The sequence below is a fragment of the Homarus americanus genome, unplaced genomic scaffold, assembly GCF_018991925.1.
Source record: "Homarus americanus isolate GMGI-L3 unplaced genomic scaffold, GMGI_Hamer_2.0 scaffold30108, whole genome shotgun sequence".
In the NCBI taxonomy this organism is placed as follows: Eukaryota; Metazoa; Arthropoda; class Malacostraca; order Decapoda; family Nephropidae; genus Homarus; species Homarus americanus.
Window position 1 is genome coordinate 3,639,251 of NW_024748109.1, and position 22,634 is coordinate 3,661,884.

Sequence of the window (22,634 nt, forward strand, 5' to 3'; positions counted from 1 at the left end):
TGGCAATTCCCAGGTACGGTACCCGGAAAGAGTTTTTTGTGGTAAAAATGAAAATAGGATGAGGGTGTGTTTGCGAGGAGCTGGGGTGGGGGATATAGTTGACAGGATGGACAATATCTTATCTGGTAATGGGAACAAACCCATTATCTGCCTCAGTGCAGGAGGCAATGATATTGGCCAGTGTAGGAGTGAGGAGCTTCTTGATAGTTCAAGACAGCTATAGAACGTATTAGGTCGAAGGGAGGGATCCCTATCATATGTGGTGTCCTGCCTAGGAGGGTTGGCAATGAATGGTTGTCAAGGGCAGTTGGTGTCAACAGCCATCTTGACAGATATTGCAAGTCAATATCAGTCCCATTCATTGACAACCGGGACAACTTTTACGGCAGAAGGGACCTTTATGCTAGGGATGGGGTGGCAACCCTGGCTGGCTCTCTCGAGAGGGCAGTTCAAAAGATGTCGAAGTCTTTAAACTACTAGAACATATGAGCACGGGGGTGGAGGAGACTGCAGTGGGAGTGGGTAAACAAAGTGAAAGGTTACAGGGAAATAGTGCTAGGAATGATGACAAAACTAAATTAGGCAGGGAGTTAAAACCTAAACGTGACAAAGAGAGGACTCAGAACACAACAAACTTAAATGTCTAGTACACAAACAGTAGAAGTATGAGAAACAAATTGGATGAAATCAGGGCGTTGGTATGTACCGAAAAAATCTAAATAATAGCATTCACCGAAACATGGATAAACCTAGACTCAGGTGAGGTTACCTATCGAATACCAAATTGCAGGTTACAAATTATTCCATAGCGATAGGCAGGTTAGGAAAGGAGGCGGAGTAGCAATCTATGTCAGGGATAATCTGAAGTGTGAAATAAATAAGGAAATAAAAACTGAGCGGAATACAGAAACAATTTGGATAGAATTACAGTCGGCCCTTAACATACACGGGTTTATAATACACGGATTTGTAAATACGCGGATTGCTCCTCCGGAGGAATATTCTGTACATTGAAGTAATTGAAGTACATTCAAATTGCGCGCCATTCAACTTGCGCGCGGCACCGAACACGGGACACTGCCCGCTCCCGCAACCTCACACACACACACGCATAGCTCTCCCTCACTCAGTCAGTCTCGCTGTAACCACACTTGTGTTGACATCAGCATTGTAGTTGCAAAAATATTACATTTCCGTGAATGTATTATATCAAGCACAGTATGAATAGAATATCACTAATATAAGAGTATTTTAACCGAAAACTACTAAAAAAACGAATAACATATATTGAACATTGGAAGGTTAGGTAAAGTCTTTTGTTTTCATGTAGTTTATCCTAATTTACATTGAAATGCATTACGTTTCAGCAAAACTACTATTTATTTCTGAGAATATGGAAATGTAATATTTTGCTGAAATGACGTACGTATTACAGTGGAAAGTGACGAAAGCAATGACTCGCTTTCTTTCGTTCAAAAGATGTTACCGTAATTGCTTTTCGAATGGTTTTCAGTTTAAAAACTGTTGTATTACAATAATATTCTATCCTAATTCACTTGTGATGCAACAGTTTTTTTAACTGAAAACCATTCGAAAAGCGATTACGGTAACATCTTTTGAACGAAAGAAAGCGAAAGTAATTGTTTTCGTCACTTTCCACTGTAATACGTTTTCAGCAAAAATATTACATTTCCGTGAATGTAGTATATCAAGCACAGTATGAATATAATATCATTGTAATATAACAGTATTTTAACCGAAAACTATTAAAAAAATGAGTAACATCTCTTGAACATTGGAAGGTTAGGTAAAGTCTTTTGTTTTCGTCATGTATTTTATCCTATTTTACATTGAAATACATCACGTTTCAGCAAAACTACTATTTATTTCTGAGAATATATTCATTCAGGCACAGTTTAGGTAAAATATACATGTGCTGTAACATTTTTTTAATTGAAAACGATTCGAAAAACACGTACCCTCTAGCCCTGTTCAAGGAGAAGACTGGGAGGAGCTGTTTGGTGCTTAAGACGATAACAAGGAAAATGATTTTGATGGATTTCAATGAAAATATTCAGAAAGACCCTGGCACTGTCAAGGAAAGTGGCTGCTGAAGGCTTCCGGGACATGGCAGAGGACGAGATTAGGGAGCTAATTGAAGAGCACGACACTGAGCTGACCGAGGAGGATCTACAGGAGTTAGTAGATTCAGGCAAAGAAGAGGAAGCGATAGGGAAAGAGGATGAGGAAAAGCACCAAGAAATAATGTTGGAGAAGTTGGGGGAGATGACCAGGAATATTGAGGCACTGAAAAACCTGGCCTATAGTATGGACCCCTCCATGGTGCGTGCCCTGAAATTCATGCGAGGGATGGATGACGTTTTCGCTCCATACAAAAACACCATGGAAGAAATGAAAGAAAGAGACGACAACTCCCCATCACCATGTTCTTTCATCACTGAAGGAGAGATTTAACACCATCAATCACTGGCGGCAGTGAGGAAGCAGCTGAATCCACCGTCGCCCCCACTTCACCACCCGTTATGGAATTGAGTGACGAGCCCGATGACCCCCGTCCTGTCGTCGAGGATAGGTACTGTACAGTAAAGTGAAATTTTTATCTCTTTTTTTTTTAATAGCTTTTCTTGCCATGTTTATTGTTTGTAAAAATGCACAGCACAGCACAGTTCAGTACTGTACATAGGAAGTGGAGGTGCAGTTATTCACAAAACATTTGTGTTCATTGTCGGCAGTAGTGACAGGGAGGAGGCAGAGGAGGTGGAGGAGGTAGCGGAGGGAGCGAGTTGGGAGGAGTGGTGACCTTGGACGCGGGAGCAGGGACGAGTGGAGATGCCAGCCGGTACATTACGGGTGTATTAATTGTTTTTATAGCTATTTTTGCATTTTAATATTAAATATTGTACATTACGTTTCAACAAAACTACCATTTATTTCTGAGAACATGGAAATTTAATATTTTTGCTGAAATGATGTACATATTACAGTGGAAAGTGGGATAAAATTGTGACGAAAGCAATGACTTTCTCTTTCTTTCATTCAAAAGATGTTACCGTAATCGCTTTTCGAATGGTTTTCAGTTGTGGGATTATAAGGCTAATGATAGGATAGAATATTATTGTAATACAGTACGAGTACAACAGTTTTTTAACTGAAAACCATTCGAAGAGCAATTATGGTAAAATCATTTGAATAACGAAAGAAAGCGAAAGTCATTGTTTTCGTCTTTCCACTGTAATATGTACGTCATTCCAGCAAAAATATTATATTTCCATATTTATTTCTGAGAATACCTATATTCATTCAGTCACAGTTAAGGTAAAATATACTTGTGATGTAATATTTTAATGAAAATACCAGGTATTTAGAAATACGGTATCGTAGTTTTCTTTTGTTTCAAATTTAATTAACAAAGATTGATGTTTCAAATGTAATGAACAAAAATTTATGTACAGTATCTATAAATAAACTTTAAAAAATGAATACTTTATGTTTTACATCGTCCTGTGCATACCATACCATGCATTTGGCTACTTTGGGCTTGCTATGATGACGCAAGAGATCTGCCCTAGCAACTGTACCGACACTCACAGCTGGTGGTGTGTTGGTGTGTCATTTCCATTGTTTACTGGTAGTTACTGGTAAATATTTTTCAACCTAACGAAACTATTACCCGTTTAGAGGTCGACCCCCAATTTTTTACCAAATAACTTGGTCTTAAAAACTTGAACTACACACAGGTATATACGGTAAATAAGGACATGGGGGGCCAGGTTTTTTTTTGGGGGGGGGGGCCAGCACATATACGTGGATTTTTAACGTCCACGGGTATATCTGTTACGTAACCCCCGCGTATGTTAAGGGCCGACTGTAATCGATAGTAGGGAAAAATTAATTACAGGAATAATATATAGACCTCCTAATCTTGATAGAGTTAATGAGCGACTTATTTGGGATGAAATGAGCAGGGCTTCCATACATAGCAAAGTCTGCATAGTAGGAGACTTTAACTTTAGCCAAATAGATTGGAATGACCTTACGGGTAACTGAGAATCAGAGAATTTTCTTCAAACAATCCAGGACTGTTTCCTAAGCCAACATATAACCGAACCCACCCGGGGTAATAATATACTCGATTTAGTTCTTTCAAACAGAGAAAACCTCGTTAGTAATGTTGAAGTATGGAACGAACTTGCTAACAGCAATCACAAAGAAATAAGATTCCAGTTAGAATTTCAAGGCAGCTGCAAGGAAAATTCCACTAAAGTCCCAGATTTCAGAAAGGCAAACTTTGATAGTTTGAAGAGGCAGCTGAGAGAAGGGGTATCACGCCTGGGGGTAAATTACATGACCTCACATGAGGTGATCACACACAATGTACCCACAGAGGGTGACCTCACCTTACCTGGAGACCTGATGGTTGAGGATGACCTGATAATGAGATCTGAGGTTGACGAGTTCCACAACAATTTAAATAATGAGTTACTTAATGCACAAAAGCAGAACATACTATACAGAAAACTCAGATCAACCAACAATGACCCTAAATGGATAAATAATTATTTAAAGAATATTATTGGACAAAGGAAGGCTATAGGTAGGAGAATAAATCGTGGTGAAGTTTACCTCTGAGATTATTATATGGTATTGGCCGGTAGGGTTAAGACCGAGATAAGAAAAGCAAAGAGGAATAATGAACTGAAGGTACCAAGGGAGGCGAAGTCAAACCCCAAGGGATTCTATTAAATGTATCAAACCAAAACACGAGAAAAGATTGGACCAATACAGTCAGATACTGGCGAGCTAACTGATAACGACGGAGAAATGAGCAATAATCTGAAAAAATACTTTTCAACAGTTTTCACCACCGAAAATTTAAACATGATACCCAAGGCACCGACTCTATACAGAGATAGTGAAGAAAATAAGTTAAGTGAGATAGTAGTGACTAGTAACGATGTTAGTAAGCAAATAGACAAACTAAAGCCTAATAAGTCACCAGGTCCCGATGAGATATTTGCTAGAGTATTAAAGGAATGTAAGGAGGAGCTTAGTATGCCCTTAGCAAAGTTGTTTAACATATCCTTGAAAACGGGTGCAGTACCAGAATCCTGGAGGATAGCGAATGTAATACTGATTTTCAAGAAGGGAGATAGATCACTATCCTCTAACTACTGTCCAATCAGTCTAACATCAATTGTTGGCAAATTACTGGAAGCAATCATTTCAAACTCTATTCGAAATCACTTGGAGAAGCACAAGTTGATCAATGATTCCCAACATGGCTTCACAAGCGGACATTCGTGTCTAACTATTAACATTCTTTTCATCTGTTTTCGAATCAGTGGATAAGGGGCACAATTATGATGTGGTATATCTCGACTTTAGCAAGACCAGACTTTAGTTGTGGCCACGGAAACTTAATAACTTATTGCATGTACTCAATGGTTAAAGCAGAAATTATCTTAAAAATATTCCAGAAATGTGATGAATAAGAGTTTTCAATATGGTCATGGCTCATCAATTATGAAATAACTGTATATTCAGTATATACTGTCCATTACAAAAGCTTTGACATTCATGGTAGCATGCAGAATATTGCTACTTCTACATATGGTTTGTATAAAAGACAGAACAGGTTAACATTGAAAAGAGACTCTTCATGTTACTGTTTGACTATACCAAAAACCCTGTTGACTTGTAATCATTTAAACTCACTTGCAATCATGATAGTTTTAGAGTTGCCACCAAGGGAATCTTTCAACAGCCAGGTAAGGACAGAATCACGGTATGGAATAAAGACGTTTTTCCCTGAGGTGGCCTTGGCTGCCTGTTCTGCTAGAGCACTGATGACTGAGCCCAGAGTCACTAGGGACTTGTTGATATGCGCCCCTTCTTTAAGCCTCTGCCCAGTTGCTCCCGTTGCATCTGCTCTTTCACTGAAAAATATTTTTATTATTTAAATATCAAATCATTTAAATGCTCTGGGAAAGCTTTCTATGTGACAGACTATAATGATTGCAAGTAAAAAAGCATAACACACAATTTGGCATTGAGTAAGGAGTAAAAAGGCAAACAAGAAGATGACTTGATGAATTACAAGGAGAGATTGCAATGGAAAGAACTCGTAACATAAAGGTCAATGGAGTGTACACTGAAGAAGGTGGGACATGTACACTAATTGGAGGAGAGAAGATTGGTGAGGAGAGTGAGTGGATGAAGGGAGGAGTCAATGAAGAGGAAGTCCTAGACTGAAATGGGAGAACTGACTTGAAAAATCTTGAGAATGGCTGACTATGATGGAATCAGGAGGCTATGGCAATAGATAGAGAAGTGGAGGAGAATGTTAAAACTGGCAGGAGCTAAGCATTGAAAATGAAACCTGCCTCTGATTTTTCTTCTTTATTTTTGTTATTTATTATTTCACCACTTACCAGCTTACTAGCCATTTGGGCAGTTGGAGGAAGCCTGTGATGGTAGGTAAGGTCACACTGGATATAGCCTAGTAGACAGTAATGTCAAGGCTAAGGTCATCTCAGGCCACCTAGTCAGTGATCATTATGCAATACTTACTGAATACACTGTTACTGATGTCAAGTGTGAACCCCATCCTAAGCTCAGAATTAACATCCTAGATAATCTGAAACTGCACTTCAAGGCTTACATCCACAGATGGTATGCTGGATATACACCTGGGTCAGTGGATGAATTTTGCTGTAATCTTGAAAATGTCATTACCACATATTATACCACCCGGGTTAAGTCAAGGAAGAAGGGGGGGCAGCACTAAACCACCTCTGTGGACACATGACCACATCCTCACCAAAGAAGGAGAGAAGGTAGAACAGCTTGCCAACACTTATAAGCAAAATCTAACGAGTAATAACCTCCTGGCATTCCTCAAAGTTAAAAGAGCATTTCGTGAACTCAAAGGTCAGGTGAGAAACACCTATTAGGAACAATTCTTACAGGGGATTAATAGAACAACCACTCTAGCAGAAGTGTGGAACAAAATTAGAGCCATTCCCAAGTCACCCATCAAAGTCCAACTTCATCACAGCCCTGCAGAATATGCTGAAATGCTATTAGGCCAATGGTCTTGTGTGTCACAAATCACTTTCCTTCCTCCTGACATACAGAAATATCTTAAAACCACACACATTAATAGGGGTTTCAATATTGAGATAGCCTGTTCCTCACCAGACCTTACCGACCAGTTTCCTATAACGCACCACGAACTAACAACAGCATTAATAAAAGGTGAATCATCCTCTCCTGGTGAGGATGGCATAACCTATAACACCCTGAGATTGTTAAATGAGGTCCCTAACCATCCACTGCTTTACCTGTATCAAATGAGCCTCACACAGCATATTCTGCCTAAGACATGGACTCATGGAAACATTGTAACAATCTCTAATGCTAACTCTCCAAACTTCAGGCCCATTTCACTCACATCCTGTATGTGTAAAGTCCTTGAAAGAGTTGTTCTCAACCGTCTCATGTTTCAAGTCAAAGACAGACTGGCCCCTAATGTGTGTCAATAGATTTGTTAAACTAAAAAAAAACCTCTTCATCAATGAAAGGAGTAGCAAAGGCAGTAAGTAATAATGTGGGAGTTGATAGTGATGAGAGAGATGGTGATAAGAGGTGATGTGCATATTTCTATGGTAATGGTTTGCTTCACTGCCAAGTACTAGTGATCAGTTGACTACCATAATCACCCCCAAATGGCTCACACCACCATAATCACCCCAACACCTCACCACCATAATCATCTACAACACCTCACCCCTGCATGACCTCAGTACTCACCACAAAAGTAATCATCCTATACACCACCACCTTAATACTCAACCCAACCCATGAAAAGAAAATCAGTGCTAATAATACTATAGTATTTACATGCTAACCTGGTCTGTAAGCCACACCCCCCTCCTATAAAAATAACTGTTTGGTTCATAGAAAATGTTCGTGTAGCTGTCCATTTATTCAAATTAAATGTGTTCACAACTGGTAAGCAGACCTGTTATTCTCTAAAATAATGTTAAATATCTGGACTGCCAAAATATAAATGATTTCAAGGCATTAGTACTTTATTAAAGATTTTTGAAAATTTTAAATATTTATCATAAAAGGTTAAGTCAATGATGAAATTCGCTTTCAAATGAAGCCTTTTCATTATTTCTTTGTTTTGCACCAAACATAAAGCAAACAGAAACAAATGACACCAAACATAACACAATAGGTAATGAACTACAGTTTCTACAGCTGGATATATCCCAAATCATTTAAATACAACAGATAAAACTTGATAAAAATACGTGCAGTCCACAGGGAGGTAAAACCAGTACCTCATAGAAATCATGGTCACTGCTCTTCTCAAGCCACAAAAGAGATGAAGCCACAAAAGAGATGAAGATAACTCACCTTCCAGCTAAATCAACAAGATGAATTTTTGATCGGGTTTCTAATGGAGTATCTGACAATAATTTTGCCTGAATGAAGGTTACAGTAAATATAGCATGACTTCTTGAACTCGTGTCATTCATGTGGGTGCTTGCAGTAGTCCGATGTGAGTTCCCTCTTCTCATCAACTCCTATAAAAGAATATTATTATTACAACACACAGTGGTTATACTTACGTATAATAAAACTATAGTGAGCAAGAGTTTATCCTTGGTTCTGGCATTGAATGAAAATAATTAGGGAATAAGCTTTTTTGGCATTCTTACTTAAGTTATCTGCTCAATGCCTGACACATCCCCTTTTTTAGTCCAGGGGCTTGAGGCTGGTTGCCTCACCATCTTCACCTTCACGAGAGTTACTTCTCTAACCTGGCTAGTCACCTTAGCAGTAAATGAGGCACTTGAAGACACGGTTTCACGAATTTCCCTCTCCCGAATCTTAATGGTACTCACGCTTGATTCATTCCGTGCGTACCTCCGTGCCACAGCAGCGACAGACATGCCGCCTTTTATTAAGTCTAACACGGCCACTTTTTCTTCCAGGGTCATCACAGCATTGTTTCTTCACTGGAGGGCCAGAGGCAGAGATTGGCTTGTGTTTGGGCATTATGAACGAGTATGAGAGAGGTTTAAGTGCACTAAATTGACACACACGAGAGGCAACTGTTACTCCCAACAAGACACGTGCGGCAACTGAGACAGACAGAGGTGGCCAGGTGGGATGGCAAGGTGGTATGTTTGGCGGGCTTGCGACCCATTTTGAAAGTTTTGAGCTTGAAATTGGAAATTGTAATCTAATTTTAATCCGCGTATAGTTGAAACTACGTAAGAAAAATACGTTTAAGTTGCGAGTCTACTGTATAGTACTGTACAATGTATATACCTCATAGGTAAAAAATGTCATTCAAGACATCTTCAGGTCATAAGACCCCACTAATCCCCCACCCAACAGTGGGTGACCTGACATGGCATCAGGTTAGGTTAGTAACCTGACCCAATAATCTCCCACCCAACCTTCATCACAAGTGTTAAGACATGACTAGTTATGTATGCCTATTCTAGGCTAAGATGACAGGATCTGCTGGAGTACAATATACAGTCTCTTCTCAACTTACGACATATTCGACTTACGACAACCCAGACATACGACGGCCATGGTTGTATAAAATATTTTTCACATTACGTATTTTTGAGTACCGACGTTAGTGATCGCGCTGTGTGCTGACAAAATTTTTGTTTGTAATTCACTTTATAATGGCTGGCAAGCGTAAAAGTGAGAGTTCTCGTGGTGCTGAGAAGAAAAAGAGACACCCATTTTAGAATTTCTATGTATTAATTTCGCCTTTTCAACTTATGACCTGGTCATCGGGACGGAACCCCGTCGTAAGTCGAGGAGACTGTATACAGTACATAAGAACACTTGCCAACAGTGCATAACAAAGACATGACTGATCGCCCAAGTGACTAATGAGCCGATCAGTGGAGAAGAGGATAAAAGTAACACAGCTCTATTCATTCCCGTATCGTATAGAGCTTTTAGTTTTTTTAATATACTTATTTAACCAAACTTTTAAATATTTAGATAAAGTATTCAGGATTATTTTGATAAAAAATGGTGTCGAACAAAATTAGAACTGATTTTACTGACTGTGGTATCAACATTTCTTACTTTTTTCTTCTTTTTTTTTATAAAAGAATGGAATTCCCATCACTATATCATATAGAAATATTTCGTTTAAGGATCTTATTGGAAATGTTCAGTAGAGAATTTATTAAGGATTATTATGGTATCAAATTCATCTCCCTATCACAATTAGCCACGCTTGAGAAAGGACGGGGGGCTTTGACCAGGCGACCCTTCCCCAAAACACCACTCACACATACACCCCTACATCACACACAAACACACCCTGCAACAACCACCCACACACACCCTCCAACTACCACACACACATTCCAACACCTCTCACACACCCCCAGCAAGGGAATTAGGACAGCAAGCATAAGGAGTGAAGGTCTTATTGTATGACATATTTGCATGTGTGACTGCATAGTCGTGAGTTAAATATCAGCTGTTGAAGAGAGCTTGGCAATACTCATTTCCACTACATCTCTCTAATTACCCACACCTTTCTGCTTTCTCACTCCATATTTTAAAATGCAATGTTACGTAATGTTGAAGGGATACAACTTTGCTCATTTATACTTATATCTGTACTTATCACAATCTCTCAAAAAATTCTTTAGTGTTTGTGTTTATTCAAGACATCTTCAGGTCATGAGACCCACTAATCTTCCACACAAGAAAGGGTGACTTGAAATTCCATCAGGTCAGTAATATGAGACCACTAATTCCCCACCCTACCTCCACCTGACATTGCATCAGGTCAGCTTAATTACATGAGACCCACTAATTCCCCACAGCTCCATGGGAGTGGAAAATAAGTCTTTGCTATAACACACAGCACCATTCATGCCCATATCCTATAGATTTTTTTATTTTCAAATAAATATATTTAATCACACTTTTAGGTAAACTATTCTGGATTATTATACTGTGGTCCCTCGGTTAACGAATGGTTCGGTTAACAAAATTTCGGTTAATGAATTACCTCCCATAAGAATCTTCAATTCGGTTAACGAACAAAAATTTTATTAATGAAATCCTTACGAACATCACGTTGTGTTGTGAGCATCAGCTGATGGACTAGTCTGCCAATTCAGTAATTCAGTTTACATTCGTTTCCAGTGGAGTAAACATAAAAAAAGTTGTGCTCTTTAATATTTGTGCATTTTTTATATTAAAATTATTAGTCATTCTAAAATTTAGCCATCCAAGCTCTGTCTACATAAAGTTTTTCAACTATTATTTTTGGCTCGATATATGTAACTTTATTCATTTATTGAAACTCATTTACATGCATACACTGTCCTAAGGGCAAAGCTGTATTGTACATGTAATCAAAACAATGTACAAAATGAATACAAAAATTTTAGTCTAGTGCAAACTATTGCATGTTTACATTCAAATTAATCACTATCATATAAGAATTCCAGCCATGTAAATTATATTCTCCTCAGTCACTTCTATGAAATTTTATAATAAAAAAAACAAAAATGCAATCTAAAGGAAATAAATAAACAAATAAATACTTCACTAGACCTTCGGCACCTAACTGTCAAACATGTCACTGTCACCCCTCCTTCCCTCCCTCCCTACCCCCCACCCTCCCAGCAAAGGTTTGGTGGTTTTCAGTAGGCTTACAGTTTTTATCTTATATGATATCTCAGACTAAAGTTAGGAGAATATAATTTGCATTGCTGGAATCCTTGCAAGACAGTGAATAATTTTAATATAAACGTCATATATTTTGCACAACAGATAAAAATGTTAGTACATTAGTACATTTTATAATGTAAAGTTTTTTAACTGTATTTTTGGGTAGATTTACATAAATTTCGTCATATATTTTCATTCATTTACATGCACACACCATACTAAAAGAAAAGTAAAAGAAATAAATGACCTAAAGCAAACCTGTAGTGCACATGTACTAACGGTATATAAAACTTTCATAATGGCATGAATCTCATAAAAAGAGAGAAACTCATATTAGTGGCAGCCAGGTAATATCTTGGGTTAAGCAGAGTTGTAACCCACACACTTAATGGGTAAAATCACATATGTCTCCATGGAAAGTTGCCAGGTTATAAAACCTCCCAAATGTGATAGTTATTCTAACCTGTATATCATGATACTGATGGACCAGATGGCAGGAGAGATCCTGAACGTATGGGCCAAGCTTGGGGTGTTCTCTGACACGAAGGGAGTGAGTGTTGTTGTGGGCACCTTGTCTCAGTAAGTCCTTTACTCGTTCATTGTAGATTTCTAAGTAACTCACTTCAACTCTGTTTGTTAAAAGAAATTTGATGCATATAGAGATATAAAAAAATAAAATAAATAAATAAAAAATCTTGAAAATTGTGGGCTCATATACAAATTTAGTAAATATTATCTATGTACCTGTGTATCAATTCTAAGTAGAGTACAGTAACCCCTTGTTATTGACAGGTTTGTGATTCGCGGTTTTGACTATTCGAGGTAAGAAGATGGTGGCTAGCTTACGAGCCTCTCCTGCTGCACAACGAGTCACCCCCACTAGCCCGCAGCATCTCCTCTTCCTTGTTTGCACTCAACCATTGCCTGTGATGCAGCATCTCTTGTGTAGTGTTCAAAACTTTAGAGTTTCTGTGTAAAATGGCCCCTAAAAGACTGCCTAGTGATGCTAGTGGAGTGAAACATAAAAGGCAGAAGTCAATGATGACCCTGACAAAGAAAGTTGAATTATTAGATAAGTTAAAAGAGGGGATGAGTGCTGCTGCAGCTGGTCAGTTATTTGGTATAGGTATACAGTAGTGCACTAAGGTACATGTAGTATAAGTTGCTATTCGCGGTTTTGCCTATTCGCACCGTTCCTTGGAAACTAACCCCTGCAAATAACAAGGGTTTACTGTATAAGAGTTAAATACTTAGCAGTCAATCGTTAATAGAAAGCAGTGAAACTCGACATAGTGCAGTTTTAATCAAGTGGATACAGTATAGTCTCGGTTTATGCAGTCAATTAAACCCGTGGAGGTCCGAGTAAAATGAGAAACGTGTAAACGAAATAACAGAACATATGAGATTAATTGAAATAGAGACTGGGCCGACCGCCAGACTACCCTTTTTCCAACACAATACATACGTTGTAGTAAAAATAACATCTTAATTTTATGATGGTATGCACACACAATTAATATTTAAGAGAAATATCAATAATATTAGGTTTTTTAACACTTATGTTAGTAGAGGAGATGGCTGGGCACACGGGGATGGGGGGTTGGTTCCGAGGCAGAGGGCAGATTATTGGCCCTCACCTGTATCACTATCCACCACAGAGGCTTGCAGGGCCTCTTTGTCAAACCCCTCAAAGTCCATATCCTCACTATCACTGACTTGGGCTGGCTGTGGTGGGTGGCGGGTGAAGAACTCGGTAATGTTTTGTTGACTGGGCAACCTTATGCGCACCTTACCCGCGCCGCTTCCCGCATAAATGATGGAATGTACCGCGTAACTAATAATTGCCGGTCTGGCCAGGTGCCGCGTAAATGACTAAACACGCAAAGGAAATCCGCGTAAATCGAGACTATACTGTACATCGCAATCCCAAGGTTTCTTATATCCACTGCTGATATGCTGTTTCCCAAAGTGTGAAGGCTACTAGAGTATACTGTACAGTAAAGCCTCGAATAACGACGGTAATGTGTCCTCCAATATTGCAGTGTAAGATGAATCATCGTATCGCAAAACATTAATTACCATTAGAATAAAGCAATAATAATGAGATGCATTCCCAAGTGTGACCTTTTCATATCTTTTGTGTTGCTTTTTACCCTCTTGTCCCCCCAAAACAATACAATTAATGAAAATTGCAAACTATATTCTTTAAATAATGTTTCTGAATGCACCTTATACAATATAAATGAATAATAATATGGTCACACAAGAGGAGATGGGATGCCATTGTTTTCATTTAAGCTTACAGTCGGGAGTCCGGGACGATAGTTCTACACGAGAAAATTACGAAAATAAGACCCTGGTTTTAGCTGTAGTAAAATTAATGTAAAAAAATTAATATAAATGTTTTAAGTAATGTTATCTAATGTTAATAAATGGAACCATAGAAGTAGCTACCCACTAATGGTAAAGAAAAAAAAGTGAGATGGATTGGGAACGCCAACATATACATGCGAATTTAAGGATACTGCGTCATTTATCTTTTAAAGAATGTGTACAAAAGATTCATTATTGTTTATTACTGAATATGTATTTGATTGAATTTATCTTTATATATGCAAAATGAACAATACAATTCATTAATAATACATAGAATATTAAAACACACAAGAGGATAAGAGAAGGCATTGTTGTCAGTGTTTACACCCATAATATCAGTTATCCACCTGAAACTGAAGAAAATAAGACCCTGGTTGTTGTTGTAGTAAAATTAATGTAAAAATATGCATATTTTAACTAATGTTTTTAATGTACAGTAAAGAAACCACTGATGTTAAAGAAAAATAAGTGAGACTGATAGTGGAACGCCAATGTATTCGTGCGCACTCAAGGAAACAGTCATTTATCTTAAGAATATGTACACAAGATTCATTATTGTTTATTACTGAATATGTATTTGATTGAATTAATGTTTATATATGTGAAATGAACAATGCAATTCATTAATAATACGTAGAATATTAAAACACACAAGAGGAGACATGACGGAATTTTTTTCGTGAGTGACTATGGTTCTACAACATAAGAAACTGAAGAAAAATAAGACCCTGGTTGTGGCTGTAGTGAACTTAAATTTGAAAAATTTGAATACCTGTATGTATGTTTTAAGTAATGTTATTTAATGTTAATAAATGGAACACTAGAAGTAACTAACCACTAATAGTAAAGAAATAAAGCGAGACGATTGGGAACGCCAACGTATGTACAGTAAGTGCGTACATGTGAAAACAGTCATTTCTCTACATATGAATATGAGAGCAACACTTATTTACTGTTCATATATGTTTTAAATAATATTTACAAAAGTAAAACAAAAATTCTACTCACCAATGGTGGAAAAGTCTAAAACATAAGGACAGCCAATGAATATTGTGCGAATTTTTACTCAGAAGACGAAGTTATCAGGTTCAACTCAGGCTGAAACTGTAGCTTTCCATAAAGCTGTTGCTGAAACTGATACTGAACCTGAAGTTGTTGTTGAAGCTACTTATGAGGCTGAATTTTATGGTGTAGCTGAAGTTGATGGTTTAGGCCTTCGAATAATAAAGCTGTCGAAAGAACCTTGCACAGCTGGTTTCTTTTCTCATTATACATCGTTATGTAGAGGTCATTTGCATGTATTTAAATTTTAATGCTTTGTTCTGTTAATGGATCCACTTCAGAAAATATGTTCATTGCTTGCTCCATATAATATCCACAGACCTCTCGCCTTTTTCATATCGTTTTAACACACCTAGTTTCTCGCCTAAGCTTATACACTTTCTATTCGCTTTTGAAACAAAACTACCATCACTTGCTCTCTTGCTCATGTTGAATAAGGATGCAAAAATGCTGTAAGAAACCTGGGAAAGTTTTTCTCCTTTTCCTGTTCAGATTCAGATGCGTGAAAACAAAGGGCATCGTCAGCTGCGATTGTTTAAACTAGTGATACTGGCGTCACCACTAACAAGCCCGGCAGCCTCTGTGCGCAAGACGTGTGTTTTTTTTTTTAATAACGGGTCTTAGATATGAATCTTCGTTAGTTGAACCATCGTTATCAGAGGCTTTACTGTACTAACTATGGTACAGTATACCTTCCAATTCACTTTTTCACATGTAGTATACTTTTATCATAATGTTTACTACACCTCTTGTCTCACTCACTCACAGAAAGATACTTATCTTCTTTCAGAAGAAACTATTGTAGTTCATCCTCCTTGCACTCCTCCTAGACTACTACAGTACAGTACCATTAACATGTCTTGAGCAAAGTATATTAACCAATTGTAAGTTACATTGTAAATACAGATTTACATAACTTACCATTACCTTGCAATAAGACAAATACAGTACAGTACAGTATAGGATACAGTAATCCCTCCAAAATGTGTATAGTAACCATTCTCTGTCTACAGCATAGCAGTGTTGTTTCTTTATATTTGTTCTTACTCTTGCAAGCCCTCTCCTGGTATATTGCCAGGTAGCTGAAGCAAAGACTTTAGCTCATTTGCTGTCATTCATTAACTCTTCCTATTGTAAAAAAAAAAGTCTTCTTCTATGCTGTTCAAAAACAAAACCCGAAGATATACATCTGGTTTATCCCAGTCACTTCAAACAATCTAACCTAAAAAATCAGCAGCACATCATTATTCTCCCTATCAATCTAATACACACACTAGTTATCCTTGAATGGTCCACTCCTCTCACTTCTATCACATCTTTAACCCTATCCTTCCATCCCAAGCCTTTTTTTTTTTTAAACATACTGTATTTAGTGGAGGGCCCTTTGCCCCCTTGGCCCTTGGTTTTAGCCAACTAGTGGTATTCTATTGACTTACTAGTAGTACAGTATTCTATTGACCCATTATTGGTATTCTATTGGCCCATTAGTGATATTTTATTTGTCTCACTAGTGGTACAGTATTCTATTGATCCACTGGTGATATTGTATTCTATTTGGCCTACTAGTTGTATTCTACTAGCCCATTAGCTGATAATTGTTTTACTATAATAAATTATTTCAGGGACTGAATTTACCAAGATTGAAATGCATGAGGAATGATATTACTGGGAGTGAAAATACCAAAGCATTTCCTGAAGACACATTTTTCTCTCTCCATACAGGTCTGATCCTTATACAAGATTCTTAACCCTTTGGTGCTGCACCCTCCTATGATCAACCTTTCATCCATGGCATCCCACCCCTCCTTATCCCTAAAGGGCCACCTTCGTTGGTGAGCTCTGAGGTGACAGGATCGGCAGGGTTGTCCACATATGTTACCTGTGTGGAGGGCTACATCTAGTGTGGGAGGGCAGTGGTAGCATCTTTCCAGCATTGGCGCTTGTCTGCCTCTGTATGCAGTTGGACTAATTCCAAAGTACTATTGATACCTTCTCATGTGGTGCTCCTCCAAGCGTTACGGTATGGAGTGATTGTCTACCAGGTGAGGGGGGTCAATTGGCACTGTTTCAGGTTTGTCTTAAGATTATCCTTATACTTTTTCCTTTGTTCGCCAGCGTTACATCTACCATTCGTTAGGCAACTGTAAAGTAGCTGCTTTGGCAGTCTACTGTCGTCCATGCGGGAAACATGGCCAGTCCAAAGTAGCTGTTCATGGATAATGGTAGCCTCGATGCTCCTGCAGTTGGTGTCAGCGAGAATAAAGTACTGGCATTTGTTCTCGTCTTCCCAGCAAACTCAGAGGATGGAACGTAGATCATGTTTGTGAAAGTTTTTAAGTGCCTTGAGGTGCTTTTTGTATGTGAACCATGTTTGCTGCTATACAGCAGGGTGGGGAAGATCACTGCACGACACCCATGCAATTTTGTAGATAATTTCAGCAACCTACAGCTAACACGAGTACGGAGTCTACCAAAGGCTTGAGATATGCATCTGATCTGAAGTTGAATCTCCTCATCGATGTCCGCAGTGATGGACAGGTGGGAGCCAAGGTACTGAAAATGGGTAACATTAGACAGAGTAGTACCATTAAGGTGGATGGATGGTGGAGGATTGGTGGAACTCGAGGCAGGCTGAAAAAGAATTGAGTCTTATGTGCATTCACCTCAAGGCCAAAGTGTGCATATACCTCGGTGTTTAAGATCTGTAAAATCACGTTCAGTGTGAGCGACGAGGGTGAGGTTGTCTGCATACTCAAGTTCTGTGATGGAACCAGCCGACTCTTTTGATCGTGACTGGAGTCGTCTTATGTTGTAAAGTCCTTTCATCCAATAAAACTGGATATCCTCCCCCCCCACCCCCACCCAGCTAAATTAGCTCTGGCACAAGTAAGGAAGGTAACCAAAAAATGGAGGAGAGAGTTAGTGCCTGTACACATCCTTGTTTTACCCTAATTTGGATGGGGAAGAACTCAGACCGGGTGCCATTGTGCTAGACACTGCCGTTCATGTCATCATGGAGCTGCCTCACAATGGCAATGAATTTTGGTGGACAACCAAAACGACTGAGGGTCCGCCAGAGGGCTCCCTGTTGACCGAGTCGAAGGCCATGGTTAGGTCGATGAAGGCCATGTATAAGTCACGACATTGTGCTCTGCACTTTTCCTGTATCTGGCGGACAGCAAAATTCATGTCAGTGGTGCCACGTGATGGTTACTTTAAAGCTACATTGAGATTCTGGGAGGAAGCTTTCCACCTCGGGGAGAAGTCTGTTTAGGAGGACTTGGGCTATAATCTTGCCAGTTACGGACAGCATTGAGACCCCGCGGTAGTTGCCACAATCTGACGATTGAAGCATCTTTAAGATCTTGAGGAATTTCCTCCTTCTCCCATATATTCTCCAAGAGAGAGTGGAGACTGCTAGTAAACAGAGGTCCTCCTGCTTTATACACCTCGGCTGGGATTCCATCAGGCCCTGAGGCTTTGTTATTTTTTATCTGTTTGATGGCAGTAGCTACCTCATCCAGGGATGGAGGATAACTGAGATGGGTCAGCTCTGGGTACTGAGGGACCTTCTGGGTGGTCAGCACATCCACATCGGTGTTTCAATTGCGCAGCGAATGGTAGTGCTCTTTCCAGCACGGACAGATGCCTTCTTCGTCTTTAATTAGAGAGATACCATCAGATGAGCAGAGGGGGGCCTTGCCATGAGTAGCTGGGCCACATATTATTTTAGTGGGATTAAAAAATTTATGCATCTTGTGCTCATCTGCAAAATTTTGCATTTCACATGCTATATTTTTCCACCATTCATTCATTAGTTTGCGAAGTTTGCGCTCGGTAGCTGCTTTCTTCGGGAAAGGTATCAGCTTTAATCCGTGATTTAGGGTTGTTCTGCCAGTCAGTGAGAGCAGCATGTTTACTATTGACGAGTACTTCGATTTTCAGGTCGTTTTCTTTTGATCTGGCCGACGGTCTCGTTGTAGGAATTTGTGATGACAGCTTTGATGGGACCCCATTCAACACTTGGAGTTTGGTTGTTTGTTGTTGGGTTGTTTATCAGCTCATCATTGAGCTTCTCTCTGAAAGAATGTTCTACCGCTGGATCCTTCAGTCGCTTAGTGTTATAGCCTCTTCTAGAGGCTTGTTGCCTTCGCCATTTTGGGGCGACGTGAAGTGAGAGTTTGGATCTGATGAGCGGATGATCTGTGTTACTGTGGTCAGAGCCACGCATGGCTCGGGTGATGAGGACATCTCGGCGATCTCTTTCTCTGATAATGATGTAGTCAATGAGATGCCAATGTTTGGATCATGGGTGTTACCAAGAACCTTGAACTTGTCGGGCTACCGAAACAAGGTGTTGGTGATAGTGAGGTTGTGTTCAGCACACTTGCTGAGGAGTAGGCCGTTGGGATTACACTGACCTACTCCATTTCTCCCTATGGTTCCTTGCCATATGTCAGCATCTCCAAATGGGGAGGTAGAAACTTGGTTAAATTCAATAGTAATAAAACTCAGTATTTACCAATTACACTTTCCAAATTAGATTATCTCCCACCAATCACATTTCAGGATGCAATCATTCTGCCAAATTCTTAAATATATATGATAGGCATCACCATTTCCTCTAATATGTCATGGAAGCCACACATCCTCAACATTGCTAAAGCTGCCTACAGAAAGCTGGGAATACTGTACAGATGCCGTAGCTGCGTCACTACTGAGCAGTTACTTCAAGTATATAAGGGATTCATTCGACCTAACTTGGGGTACTGCTCTCATATGTGGGGTGACTCTTCTTCTGTCCAACTGTTAGATAGGGTGGAATCAAAGGCATTTCGTCTTCTTAACTCTCTTCCTTTAGTTGATAATCTTTCTTCCCTTTCTCTTCCCCGCAATGTTGCTTCACTCTCTCTTTTACAGGTACTTTAATTGGCAATTTTCGGTGGATTTGGCATCCTGTGTACCGCCGGCAAGTCCGTGGGCTCGTAACACTCATGTTGCCCGCGGTGCCCACCGTTACTCTGTGGATGTCGGTCATACTAGAATAACCCGTTATGGTACATCCTTCTTTCCTCACACAGCCAAACTGTGGAATGCTCTGCCTTCTTCTGTGTTTCCATACTCTTACAATCTGTCTCACTTCAAAAAACTGGAGTAGATTAATATGTTCTTTTTACTTTAATTTTTTCACCCCCCTAGGCCCCGTTGTGGTGGCCTCTTCCTCACAAAAAAAAAAAACCCTCTGCATCCAGAGTTGGGGTGTATAAAATGATAAAGAAGGCATGGCATGAGTGATTCAGTGGGACTCAGAGCGTCGTGAAGAGTTCGTTAATCCCAACAGGCATTTTACTTAGCCTATTTAGGACAGATTGGTGAATGGTAAAGTCAATTCCGTAAATGCAGTTTCTTTCCGCAGCAGACTTACCTTTCAAGAAGAAGGTACAGCTGGACCCCGTTCTGTGAGTCAACCCTCATCTGAAAGCTGGGACTCATTAATGCCTGCTCTGTCGATGTTATACCTATCCAGCTCTTTTGCCACAAGGGCGGTTCTTCTTTCAGGAAGCTCATTTGTGCCAGTATCTAGAAGGGTCCTGACATTCCATGCAGTGACCATAAGAGGTTGTATGGTTTGTTTTGTTTGTATCTGTGATTGTGATTATGTTTTCAACCGCATAAGGATGACCTTACTGGATGTGGTTGCCCGGTCTGATTGGTTCTTTAGGCAGGCAATGTTTAGGGCACCTTTTTTAGCCCTCCCCCCATGTGGGCTGAGCAGAGCAGCTCATGGTAAGGGCTGCCCAGTCACACAGACAGGACCAGATTGCACTGCTTCCTAGATCCCAGTGCATATACGACCATTTTATCTGTGCCGCCCATGTGCAGAGTTGTGACTAGAGACTGTCGGCAGTCATCTCTGTCTGTCCTCGTCGCCACTCGTCCGTCGCCATAGGACTTTTGGGGGATAGGGGTTTTGATGATGTGAGAAGTATGATGTGCTGCATGATGGCTGTGCATGAGTTGATTTATGTGGTGAGGCAGGAGTGTAGGCTGCAACCACACATCTTATCTCTCCCCTTTCCTGAATCAGTGGTGCAGGTAATTGCAATGACTGGGGAGAGGGAGAGTTGCAATGGACTGCCAATAGCACATTTTGTTGGGTTTCACCTTCGTAGCCTGTTCATCTTGCATTGCCTTCATCTGCCGGTGTAGTCGTTGGGTTCCCATGTTGGTCACCTCTTCTGCCGTTGAGGTCTTACTGCAGCTCCGTAAGCATGTAAGCAGATTTTTTGTTTGGGGTTTACTCTCGTAGCCTTATACCTACCAAGGTTAATCTGCAAGGCAGCTCCGAGATCCCCTGCTGGTCTAGCCTGGGGCCACGAGGCACCCAGTTGCCAAGTGTTGCCATGAAGAGGCACAGCAGGAGTGTTGATGGTGAAGAGGCTGTGTACTGGCACATATACTGTACACACATAACATAGTTCACAAACAGTACAGTACACTGTTACAGGGGTATAGGTCTTTTATCTAGTTGTATGGTTTTGCATTACTGAACAGGTATCCCTCATTAAACAATCGTTCAATCAGAATTAACCAATTTTAACATCCTATCTCACTTAATAACTGTCAATTTTCAATTTAACATTTTTCAACTCACTAGGAGAAATTCGGGAGAATTCGGAAAACTGGGGATTCTGTGCTCCAAGTAAGCATCTCTACTGTCATTTGTTTACACTACCTGCTCCCGGCCTACCCACCCACTCCGTGTACTTCTAGTGTTTACCGCCTGTCATTTGATTGTTGTCTTTGACCCTTCACTGTCATGACCGTGTAGATTATTAATTGCTGTGCATTGTCCTTATTGCTGTACATCACTATTTATGCTTCTCTGGAACGATCAAATCTTCAAGGAAATTCTCTACACCTAGATTGGAACAGTTGGAATTCAATCTATCTGTTCCCATCTGTGAAAATATTATCCAAAGTGGTTCACAAACTCAGATCCTTCCAGGGAATGGTCCTCTTAATTGCACCACATTGGATCCTACAACTGTGGTGTCTGAATCTGTTGGAATGGTGCCCGCATCCACTACAATTCCAACAAGAATGTCTAGACGAGGTACTGCACCCTCAGTTCGAGACATCCTTGGCACTTCACGCTTGGAGTTTCTCAAAAGAAGTTTAAATAGATTGTTGGGTAATTCCAATATAGTTAACCAAGTGATAGCAGGTCATAGGCCCCAACTTCTAAGCAATATGAGAAAGCTTGGAGTTTTTTTCAACAATTTATTAAGTTAACAACTCCAGATACATAGTTGGAGACAGTGATTTTGGAATTTTTTATTTTCTGTTCAGAGTTAAAGGCCTTCAATGTTCTACAATTGCATCTTATAAATCAGCATTGGTTGACCCTCTGGCATGGGGTTTTAACA

General features: G+C 39.7%; 1 protein-coding gene across 3 annotated transcripts in view; it reads right to left on the minus strand.

Annotated features, from left to right (window-relative positions):
* Window positions 1-22,634, minus strand: part of LOC121880043 (kinesin-like protein Klp98A) — a 174,864-nt gene that overhangs the window by 107,211 nt on the left and 45,019 nt on the right. For all 3 annotated transcript variants that reach the window (XR_006091488.1, XM_042387036.1, XM_042387035.1), the window contains exons 6-8: window positions 12,230-12,395; window positions 8,449-8,618; window positions 5,737-5,957 (exon numbers count right to left, since the gene is read on the minus strand). Coding sequence is in view for 2 of the 3 variants with exons in the window: in XM_042387036.1 (XP_042242970.1) it covers window positions 5,737-5,957; window positions 8,449-8,618; window positions 12,230-12,395 (557 nt within the window). In the remaining variant the exon portion in view is untranslated. The remainder of the gene's footprint in view (window positions 1-5,736; window positions 5,958-8,448; window positions 8,619-12,229; window positions 12,396-22,634) is intronic.